At 39.8% G+C, this 12,093-nt stretch overlaps 1 protein-coding gene across 9 annotated transcripts in view; it reads right to left on the bottom strand.

Annotated features, from left to right (window-relative positions):
* Positions 1–329: 329 nt before the first annotated feature.
* LOC148876093 (MIF4G domain-containing protein / MA3 domain-containing protein) overlaps positions 330–12,093 on the bottom strand; it is a 33,996-nt gene continuing 22,232 nt past the window's right edge. For all 9 annotated transcript variants that reach the window (XM_088966043.1, XM_088966048.1, XM_088966044.1 and 6 more), the window contains exon 14: positions 330–957. In XM_088966043.1, the coding sequence (XP_088822169.1) occupies positions 574–957 (384 nt within the window). In that variant the 3' untranslated portion in view covers positions 330–573. The remainder of the gene's footprint in view (positions 958–12,093) is intronic.

Below are 12,093 nucleotides of genomic sequence, written 5' to 3'. Positions count from 1 at the left end.
GTGGTTGTAGCTTGTAGGGACTAGGGATTTCTACCACTTCCTAGTTCCTACCATGACATAAACGGTGATTGATGGGTCAATCCCAGGCTACCTGTTGAGCAGGTTGAACCTCGAATTCCCACCATTTCTTGTCCTTTTGGCTCAACCTATCCAGCAGGTAACTTGGGGGTTTCCAGACAAACAGATCCTCAGAGTTGACATGAGGATCATCAATGAATGACTGAATCGCCTCATACGTTAATAAACAGAAAACCAGTAATGGGTTATCAATCTCATATCCAAAATATCATCAATAAACTGTCGAGAGAGAAAGAGAGAGAGAGAGAGACTTCTCTTTGAGTGCTTGTGGTTTACCTACATTTCTTTTAACCTTTTTTTTTACCAGTACAAGCACTTGATTTGATTGCATAGGAAAGAATAATACATGAAGCCATTAAATCTAATCTTTCATGATTCACTTGAGGTGTAACAATACTTTATGAAGCAAACCACTACCTCCCAAAACAACCCCAGCATACACCATGTGTGGGCAAATAATACAATTTGGTATAGCTGAAAAAGTGTATCAAAAACTTACATCAGGACTCCTGCAACATTTTCGAGGGCCTTTCTTGCAACCTTAAACTTTGCAGAGAAAACTTTGTTATCATTCACTACATACTGCTTGATGAAGAACCCAAGGCCATTTCTAAGAGACTCAAGTTCAGGTATTCCAGCTATGCGAGTGAAGATGTTCCATACGAGTGCATCTGAGAGCTCCAAAACAGCCTCAAAAAGCATTCGGAAGTGCATAACCCTTTTGGCACTCAACTGCTTGGGGTCACTTAGCTCGACAGTCTTCAGGACTGCAAGGGAGAGGGTAAAGGAGGCAAGCATCTCTGCAACGAATCTTGCCAAGTTCATTGATCTATGAAGCTCCATCGAATCAAGTTCTTTGAAGTGGTCCCACAGGCAATACTGAAAATTTTGAGACAACCATAAGGTGTCGACAAACAATTTTATGTAGAAGCTGTGTAGGAGAAACAGTAGGACAACTCTCCATTGCCTTGTGAACAATAACGAGGACATGGTATACATGCTAACAGCATTGGTTTAGTTGTAGAAAATGAAACATAGGAATTTCAGCATTTTATCAACAATATTCAAAGATACTGTAGAAAGCCTCTAAAGGGGAGAGGGGTGGTGGAAACTACCATGTTTTTTTGGCCATTTGGCAAATCAGGAACGACTACAAACTATACTTTATGTAATCTGGATAAAAGCATGAACACCAAAGAAACTGGTATTAAGCACATAGTTCCATTCTTTTCCTTCTATTTTCCCTTTTCTAAACAGTTATTCTTTCAGTTTTAGTGCTAAAGTTACTGGTCAAGAGTCAAGACTCAAAACATAATAGAATCACTTAAGATGCGTAAAAAACTATGAAATATAATAATCGCAACCTTTTTCCATTTTTTCCAGATGCCATCAAGAGGGTCCAGAGGGGATGCTTAGGAACCTCACTCATAATTACCATCAACATCAGTACAAAAATGAAGAGTTTAAGACAACTCTGGATGCATAGACCGCTATGCAAATATAAATAGCACCTCTCCAATCATCACCACCCTAATTTTGCAAGACTTCATGTAATGAAAATATGAAAATTGGGAAGAAAACATGGAAGAGGTCAATTTAGTTGAGTTAATTAAAAATGATTTTCTACTTTGCATTACTGGAGTTTTTAGAGTTCAGAGAAATTGAGGTTTCTAGTTTGTCAAATTTCTTTCAGCCTATAAGGGGCCAAAATTCTTCCATTTGACTTTCATTTGATTTTGTTTTGGTGATTTCCAGAAACATTACCTATCCAATGAGACCAAGATATTTTGAATTTGAAATATTTTAAGAGAGTAATTAGACATTTTACTGTTAGTGCATCAATTCATAACAAAAGTTGAGCTTGTATTTTGATTTTCTGGGCCTATCTTGGAGTTGCATTTAGTTATTTAATTTATAGGAGGATTACTAATAGATACCTAAGAGTCATTTTATGAGTCAAAATTAGTATTTTTTTGGAAGTAAAGAAAATAGTTATTAAAAAAAGAGTAGAAAGATACAAGAGCAAGAAGGCCCACTAACAAAAAACTAACCAGGCCAAAGAATAGGTTATGTACATCAAAAACAGACCACAAACCAGGCCCATCATTGCACTACCCTGCCCTAAGGCAGTAACCAAAGAACAAACCACCACCTCAACAATCCAAAACATAGACCTGCAAACAGCAAAAAACACTACCAGAACACCAGGAGTGAAGAGAGAAAGAGATCAAATCTTCTTATTATTCCTTATTGTAAGTACACCTCTGTATTTATATTCAATCTTGCCTTCAATGTAACTGATTTACAACAAAATTATAACAACTTGCCAACTTGCCTGATTCAGTTAACTCCAGCTGTCTTTGCACCGGCTTCCTTATGCTGAGGTGGCCTTAACTGATTTACAACAGCATTGTAACTTGCCAACTTGTTTGATTTAGTTAACTCCAAGTTGATTCAGTTAATTCCAGATGTCTTTGCACTGGCTTCCTTATGCTGAGGTGGCCTTCTTCTCCTTCTAGAATATACTTGTAGTTCCTGCCCCCTTGTGCCTCTAACAATCTCTCTCCCCAAACCCCCAAGACACCCCCCCCGAACCCCAGTGAAGGCGAGATTCAATCCCAAGCACCTGCTAGTACCATCCAGGCACCTTACCAGCAAGCTAGTCGGTAACTCCCTCTCCATCTGCTGATTTGCTCTTTTCTCTTTAGTGTAACTAGTTAGCTACTTCTTTCCTTATCTTTAGTTTTCCTACAATTTCTTACCACTGAAATCTCTGTTCAGCAGCATTATCATAGAACTAGTTATGATATTTTACCTTTCGTCCTTAACTCTCCATCTTAAATTTCTATCTAATCTTGCATTTTGATATTCTGGTGTATACACATTGGTCCATTATCATTCTACATCAAATTGGACGATCTCAGAATCCATCTTAAAAATCACTTTGCCGTTTCTATGTAAGGCTCTACCACTCTAGTTACCCTAATAAAATAGCAGACTCCATGGACCATCAAATTCATTTAGCATCCACTCAATGATGATCTATGTGTCTGTATTAGAAAGTCATGGACTCTCACTCACAAACTCCCGGCATGTCAAGTACTCAACATAATCCTCCTATTAATGCGAAGTGAGAAGAAACCACCCTTAAACAAGATAAAGATGTCCATAAGTTTGGCAGCATGGGGACAGTCCACAAGTCCTCATTTCCATTGCTAGGGCATTAAAGGCATCAATGTCAACATCAAGAGTCTTAAAGAATGAGGGAGAGAATACACTTTTCAAGTTAGATAACCAGACATGATAACTTGTCACCTCCTACTCTGTAACCTTTTTTTCTTTTTAAGAAATTTTCTTTTATTTGTTCATCAAAAAAAAATAATTCTAACCATTTGGGTCCAAAAAGGCATCCTTTAGTCAGTCTATGAGTCGGCATAAAGGCTTTCTACTGATCAAAAATAGGTGGTGATTATACTTGAAGGTGCAAAACACAAAGACAGAGGTGCAAAATCAATAGGGGTGCAACTTGGGCAAGTAGCCCAAGCCAACAATGTACATGGGCAGATGAGCTGCGCTTGGATGACTTTGGCTGAACCTGAGCCTGGAAGGAGGTTCCAGTAAGGGTTGCTGAATTGAGATGAAAACATGTCCCTTCTAGAACTTCTGGCCCAGTAAACCCCCTCAATCTCAAGCAACCCACCTGGACCCAAGCCTGAGCCCAATCCAAGTGTTAAATTTTAGCTCAAGCTAAGCTGGGTTTAGTTTTCTAGCTTGGACTTTACCTCAGGCGCAGTCTAGGCTTGGGCCCTTGGGTAGGGGTGCAACTTGGGTGGGCGAAGGTTGATCTTTTGTAACATTTGAAAGGGTCTGACCCAAAGGCCCAAGCCTGAAGCGATGTAAAATGCAAAACTGGGCCAACCTGAGCTGCACCCCTACCCTTGGCCTTGGGCCAGGTATCAGGGGTGGACCTAGGTTAACCATCATCGTCATCCAAGCCTTATCCCACCCATATGAATCAGCTATGTGAATTCTGTTTCACCATTCCATTCTGTTTTAGGCATAAAATATTTATAGAACAAAGTAATCAGAATTAGTAGCACAAAAATCATCTATAGAACTTACATCATCAAATTGAAAATAAACAGATTGATTTAGATAACTAGATCACCTATTAACATAAATGGCATGTTAATAGAATGCAAAACCGCATGGAAGACCAAAAAAACATTTTTATACTATTTAATCATAGCCTGGACCAATATTTAATCATATAAGCATCAAATGGCCCATCTGATGAAACCATTGGACTTCAGAAAGAATAAACATCAGAGACCAGTCCTAGCTTCAACCACCCTTCAAGTTTCATCTGACTGCTATCTAGAAACTCACCCAATGAGTGGCTTGGATTAACTTAGAATCTTACCCTTTTTGAAAAGATCTGGAGGGTGGGAAGATCAGTAATTAGCCTAGACCTTGATTTGGCAACCCATAAAAGCAACATTATCCACACATCACCCATTTTATTAGAACCCCTTTACCCATTTTTAATCTCAACCCTCAAATTCGTAACTCAATTACCTCTCCTATTTCCTTTATTAGCCATACCATACCAGTCCCAAAATAACCAAGAATCCCCCCTTGACAACCAGCCTTCCAACTTCAACATCTAAAACCACCATTGGAGCTAATAAAACAAGTGTTTTCTTATCCTTTGTAATCCAAGTGTTTCTTGTCTTATCCTCTCCGTAGTACATTTTCTCATGTACCTATTAAACAAGATAAATCCATACAAAATTTGGGCAAATAGGCAAAGGAATATGGAAAATAGTTGGAACAACCAAAAACCTGTCATTTCTACCCATTAAACCTTACTTCCCTCACTCCCTAAGTCCCTACCTCAATAAGAAAAAGGCACATGTACACCCAGAGGATTGGGGAATACAATCAAACATTAGACCACTATCCCATTTATCATTATAAAAAGGTTTTCAAAATGAAAGAGAGAATTCAGAGGAACACTATTTCTTGATAGATGTGCAGATGACCAGGATAGCAGTTCCCAAACTAGTTTTTGCCACACTTCCTCTTCTTGACAGCCTTTACTTCGAAAGAGACTTGAGTTCCTTTCCTACCAAATTGACCAGAAAACTGCTCCTGAGACCATTTTCCATAGAGTTTTCCCTCTCTTACTCAGACCATGTGTTCACCAGCCTTTTATACAAAAGCCTCCACTGATGCAGGGCAGCAGCTTTTAATGGCAAAAATTCTAAAGATTTTCACCATATGTTGTATGTAAAACTGCAATGCAGCAACAGGTGATCAGCTGACTCTTCTGATCTATTACATAATAACACACAAACAGGTGAGTCAGTCGAAATTCCCCTCCTAATCAGGTTGTCTTTTGTAAGAATCTTGTTCAGATAGGCAGACCAAACAAAGAAAGCCACCTTTTAAGGAATAAAAACTTACTCCAGATTACATGCCAAGGGACATCCTGTCATTAGGGCTGTTCACGGGTCGGGTTGGGTCGGTTTACTGATATTTTTCCAACCGACCCGACCTGGTCGGGTTACCTGAAATTGAAACCGAAACCGACCCTGTGTTAAGCAAAACCGACCTGACGGTTTGAGTCGGTTTGGGTCGGTTTCAGCTCTACTTAGTGGTGACTTAGTTGCTGTTCAAGTGTTCATTTCTGGCTGCAAAACCGACCTGATCGGTTTGAGTCGGTTTGGGTCGGTTTCAGCTCTACTTAGTGGTAACTTAGTTGCTGTTCAAGTGTTCATTTCTGGCTCTACATTCCCAAAGGAAACCAGCATTTCCTTAATGTTTTGTGGCCCATCCATGGATCCAGTTGCGGAGGGAGCAGAGTTTGAGAGTACTATTTGCCAACTGGTGTCCACTTACACTATAGAGATGAGAGATATATAGTGTAATTAAGTAGGTTGTAACTACTAACTAGGAACTAACTACTAAGTCGGTTCAGTTCGGGTCGGTTTTGGTTTTCATACATGAAAACCGAAACCGAATCAAATCATCGGTTTATGATTTTTTATAACCCGGCCGACTCGGGTTGGATCGGTCCGGGTTGGCCAGGTTGGTCGGGTTGGGTCTTCTTATGAACAGCCCTACCTGTCATCCTCTTTCTTTTTTTTTTTTTTGATCAATAACACTTTCATTAACTCATCAAAAGAAGATTTACAATAGGAAGACACACGCTTATCTTCCAAGAGCAACAAAGAACCTCAAGAAAAGAAAAAAAAGAAAGAAAACACACTATAGTTACAGCTTAGCCCAAAAAAGTGAATCCCTTTATGCCCCTTGCTTAGCTAAACCGTCAGCTAGGGAATTAGCTGATCTTTTAACCCAAAGTATCTTAACTTCCATCTCCCACACCAGCCACTTGAATTTCCTCCTCTCATTATTGTACTTCCATAAGCCATTGTGATCTTTAATCAGCCACCCTATCACCACCTCTGAATCCCCTTCAATTAAGAGTTTCCTGATGTTCAACTCCTTAGCTTTCTGTACTCCTTCCATAACTGCAAAGATCTCGGCTCTAAGGGAGTCACCCACTCCAATTGGGCCTGAGAACATAGCAGAAATGACCCCATTTTCACCCCTAAAAACACCCCCAATCCCCGATTGTCCCGGATTTCCCCTGCTACACCCATCAAAGTTTAGTTTCACGAATCCACTAGGTGGAGGGGTCCAAGCCACACTCATTACTGACTTAGTCTGTGTGCAATTTGCAATTTCACCCCACTTCCTCAACATGTCATCCATAGTGTAATCTGTGAAAAGCTCCAAAGATTTCACCCACTGTACTGCCCTAATATGAATGATAGCCCTCAGATCTGTTGCTCCTCTCTGAGCTTCTGAGAATATCCTGGAGTTTCTTTCTTCCCAAAGTGTCCAATATACTGCAGCCCTTAGTCCTCTCCACATTGTCCTTCCCCTTTTTATCTGCCACCTGAAAAGAGAAAGGGAAAAAAGGCCTTGCAAGTCTGATGGGGTATTCCAGCTACATCCAAATAGGGACAAAGCCCATTCCCAAATTGACCTCGCAAAATGGCAAGACACCAGTAGGTGAAAACTAGTCTCCCCATCTGCTTTACAAAGAACACACCACTGAGGTGACAAACAAGTATTGGGTCTCTTCTTTTGGAGCAGATCACCAGTGTTGATTCTTTCCAGATAGGCTTCCCAACAAAAACTACCAACCCTAGGAGGTATTGCTCTGCACCAAACCTCATCAACAGGAAAAGGAGGGAAGGTAGGACTGGTGGACTGACTTAAGACTTCGAAGAAAGAAGCACAAGAAAAAATGTCGTTGGGAGAATTGTAATAAGGCTCAAAATATTGTCAAAGTCTGAGTCCCTTAAATCCCTTCTTAGGCCCAAGTTCCACCCAATCCCAGAAGTGGAAGAGGACGGGGTGGTAAAAGACGAAGTTGGCTCATTTTTCAGATCAGAAAGAGCAAACAAATAAGGAAACTGATCCTTTAGAGGGGCACTCCCCACCCAGGTTTGTTCCCATAATTTTATGGAGTTACCGGAATTCAAATCATACTTGATATTAGGGGAGAAAACTGGTAGCAGGTCATGAATGGCTTTCCAAGGAGAATTGCTTGTGGTCCTAGCTCTGATTCCAGCGTCCCATGCATTATGCTCCATCCCATGAATACTTGCCACTATTCTAACCCATAGCTTCTCCTTCTCCAAGGGGAATCTCCACAACCACTTTCACAACAGAGTCATATTCCTTCTCCTAATATTCCCAAGCCCCAAACCACCACGTCTTACTCCTGCAATCTATCTCCCAGCTAACTCTATGATCCCTCTTTTCCTCTCCCGGTTCCCACAAGAAATCTCTCATTAACTTCTCCAATCTATTAGCAACCTTCACTGGGGATTTTAAACACCGACAGGAAAAAGATAGGTAAATTAGTAAGCGTGGCCTTAATAAGAGTAATTCTCCCACCAAGAGAGAGGTAGTTCTTTTTCCATGACACCAGTCTTTTTTCAAACCTTTCCACCATCGGGTTCCAAAAGCTCTCTCTCATAAGATTATCACCTAATGGCAACCCTAAGTAGTTCAAAGGTCACCCTGAGACTTCACACCCCAGCACTTCAGCACTCTCCCTGATCTCTCCCTCCTCCAAATTCACCCCCACAACACAGCTTTTCCCAAGGTTAACCTCCAAGTTGGATATTTGCTCAAATAGTTGTATCACCGACTTCAAATTCCTGATAAAGCTCACATTACCACCTTCACAAAACAGAATCGTGTCGTCAGCAAACTGCAAGTGAGTAAGGGGGTTTCCACCCTCCCAACTCTCCATCCTCTAATAAGCCCCCTAGAATCTGCTCTGTGAATCAGTTTCCCCAAAACCTCTGCAATTAGAATGAACAAGAAAGGAGAAAGGGGGTCTCCTTGTCTTATACCCCTACTGGCTAGAAAGAAATCTACCACTGTCCCATTCACTAGCACTGAGTAATGACAATTCCAGACACAAATTTAGTCAAAACTTTCCGAAAAAATTCCCAGTCCACCAAGTCATAAGCCTTTTCCAAGTCCAACTTACAAACCACTCCCTTCTTATCCCTCTTAAAGCTCTCCACACTCTCATTAGCAATTAAAATTTGTTCAGTAATTTGTCTTCCATTCACAAAAGCTCCTTAGTAGTGTGCAATGATATCTGGCAAAACCTTCTTCAGCCTCAAAGACAACACTTTTGCAATGATCTTATACAAGCTATTAACCAAGCTAATTGGCCTAAAATCCTTCGGGTGGGAAGCATCTTTCTTTTTTGGAATTAAGGCTATAAATGTAGAGTTCACACCCGGATTGGCAATTCCTCTCCTAAAAAACTCCTCAAACACCCACAAAAGATCATCTTTCAAAATATCCCAACAGTCCTGATAAAAAGCCATTGTGAACCCACCCGGCCCTGGGGCTTTTGTTAATTTATTATAAAAAGACTTCACTGTGAATTGAGCCTTTCGATCTGCTGACCACACCCTTTTGTCCTCTGAATTAAAATCTTTCCCTAATCTATTCTAACTCATTGAAGTCCCAAATCTGAGAAAATACAAAAAAATGTGAGGCTTTGATAAGTCATTTTATGCAAAAAGTGTAGAAGAGTAAGGAGTTAAAGAGAGAAGAAAAAAGGAAGAAGTTTGACCAGTCACCGTTTGTCCACTCAAATATCATCAAGAACTAATTTCAAGTCCTTTTATAGAGGAAGGCAAAGCCTTCATTCTAATTCCTAGGCAATGTGGGACTTGGGACAACACTCACTATTGAGTGTATGTGTTTGTGCATGTGTATTCATAACACTTAACAATGAGTGTTGTTCCAAGTCTCACATTGCTTAGGAGTAGGAATGAGGGCCTTGTCTTCCTCTATAAATGGATAGAAAACCTAGAGAACAAGTTATTCTCTCCTATTTGAGTTGGGACAACACTCATGAATAGTGAGTGTGTCAACAGACTCAACACACGAATATGTATAATATATATTAAATTTTTATATAAAACATTTAATATAAAATAAAATATATTTCTATATATAATAGATAATAATATACAATATAGATATAATTGCAAGCCCAGGTGGGCCTGAAGTGTTGAGCCCAAGCCCAGCCCGGAAATTTGAGGGTTGGGCCTGGTTGGGCCAAAAATGATCACCCCTACTGTCTTGAGTACCCAAACTATGCCTAAGGGAAGCAATGGAGAAAGTATGTCCTATCCAGTTAATATCTAGGGGAAAGCACAAGAATGAACTTGAATGCCCTGATTTTCTCATGTTATTGCCTAGTTTTCTCTTTTATTGTGCCAATTTCAATTTACAAGATGCTTTTTGGTTATAATTAGATTGTAAACTTAATTTTTGCCATGTCCCATGGCCTTGGTGGTTTATTCAGAAACTGTCAACCTAAGAAAACTTGATTATGCATGTAATATTGAACATACTTGTTTCTCTCCCCTTTTTATGCTCACCAAGGTTATGGTAACCCCAACTGGGAATGAGGGGAGATCACTAACACTAACACCACCATTCATAATAGAACCTTAAATGGCTAAACCATGATCTTATTGATTATGAGGTCATCCTCAGGTTGACCCTCTTACCAGTTCAAAAATCCACCAACAAAATCGCAGGATATGTGGAAAATTGTCATATGAATAGAGAAGGCTCTATTATAAAGTAAAATTCAGAAAGAAGCATTTCCATGGTTCATTTTCCATCCTAAACTTCAATTCCCAAATACAGTCCCCTAAGAGTCCAAAACCCCATGATGAAACCCAATTGGAGTGCAAAAGCAGAAAGAGATGGGGGTAACTCTAGTAATTTTCCATTTTTTATAATTTGGGGATACCTTACTATTGTAAAACGTAGTAGTCTTGGGAAAATCCCATCATGCTGTTACCCTCCATCCTGTTCATAGTCAGATCCCTCCAATGATGCTGTCAGTTAACAACTATTGTCCACTTTGTACATCCTCTAATGTACATGTCCTTTTTATTCATAATCAAATCAGTTACCTTTCTCTCAGGTAAACAAAAAGAAAAAAGAGTTTAGGGAATATCTGGCAAAGAAGCAGCTCTCCCCACCACGGATCCTCCCAGAATCTAACAGTTCAGCATCCAGAACCTTTGTCTTCACATTTTTTATTTGCACAATGGAAGCTATGAGTAGTCTAACAGGAAATGTGCTGAAGGGAGTTACATTGAGAGCATCTTGGTGAGATCTGGAGATCCCAAATTTACTCTTTTGCACTTTTGACTTTTCTGAAAGTACCTTTTTATTTTTTTCATCAGCAGAAGAGATCCATTAGATTAAGATATGAATCAAGTTTGGTACAACATTGGAGCACTCCAACCAACCCAGGTATACAGATTTACACTTTTGCCCAAAACAAAGTAAGTCTGTTAACCTCCTATTTTACTAAAACATCTGCCATCCCATTTGTAGTTCTTATAATCCAGCTAAAGTTGATGTTGAGTTCTCTTGATAGGTAATCTATCTCCCTGAAAGTGTTCCTTAACCCCAAGATGCTGAAATTAATTGCCTTGTCCAAGATATGACCAATTTTGAGTCCCCTTCCACTTCCAAATCTTTGAAACCAAGCTGTTTAGCTAGCCTCACTCCTTGTAGCAATGCCCAAGTTTTAGCTCTAACTAAGTGACCAAAACCAATTGATCCTGAATAAGCCCAACATCATACCCAAATGATTTCTGAATACTCCCTTCATGACTGCCCTTCCTGAGTTTCCCATAGAATTACCATTAAAATTCAGTTCCAATTTGTTTTCAGTTGAGGCTTTCCAATCCATACAATGTCTCTCCTTCTATCTATTTGTGCCACTTCTAACCAAGATCTTACTATCTCATTAACTGAGAAACTACGAAAAAGTCCGAAAGCTTTTACCCAATGTGCAGATCTTGCCTTTATACCTTCTATAAGCTCCTCCTTAGATATACTGTATTACTGTTATAATTGAAAATTCTTTGGTTTCTTTCTTCCCACAAAGTCCACACCGCTGCTGCCCTTACTGCCATCCACATAACTCTTCCTCTCATTTTTGGTTGTCTCAAAATGTTGGGATTGAATAAGCATACCACATCTTGAGGGGGAACCCACCTGCAATCAAAGAGAGAATAGAAATACTCCCAAGCACAAAGCACAAAAGGACATGATATCAATAAATGGTGGATGGTTTCACCACAACCTTTGCATAGCACAACATGTGAGGAGAGAGGCACATATTAGGCCTTCTTTTCTGCAGCAAGTCAGAAGTATTATTCTTGCCTCACAGGACCAGATGAAGCTATCAACATGTTCCATGTCATCATGGAACATATACTGGAAGTTGTAGTTAGTTGTAGTTCTTTATGAAAAGTTGTCTTCTTGCCCAAGCATCAAAACTGGTCAAGGCAACAGGTTCAATGCATAAACCTGGAATGCTACCAAACCCAAAGTGACATCAAACCTACTAAACCATGAACCCAG

This window comes from Nelumbo lutea, chromosome 1, assembly GCF_056320005.1.
Source record: "Nelumbo lutea isolate HS-2025 chromosome 1, American lotus-T2T, whole genome shotgun sequence".
In the NCBI taxonomy this organism is placed as follows: domain Eukaryota; kingdom Viridiplantae; phylum Streptophyta; class Magnoliopsida; order Proteales; family Nelumbonaceae; genus Nelumbo; species Nelumbo lutea.
Note: the sequence above shows the minus strand (reverse complement) of the source record. Positions and strands in the feature narration are given on the sequence as shown.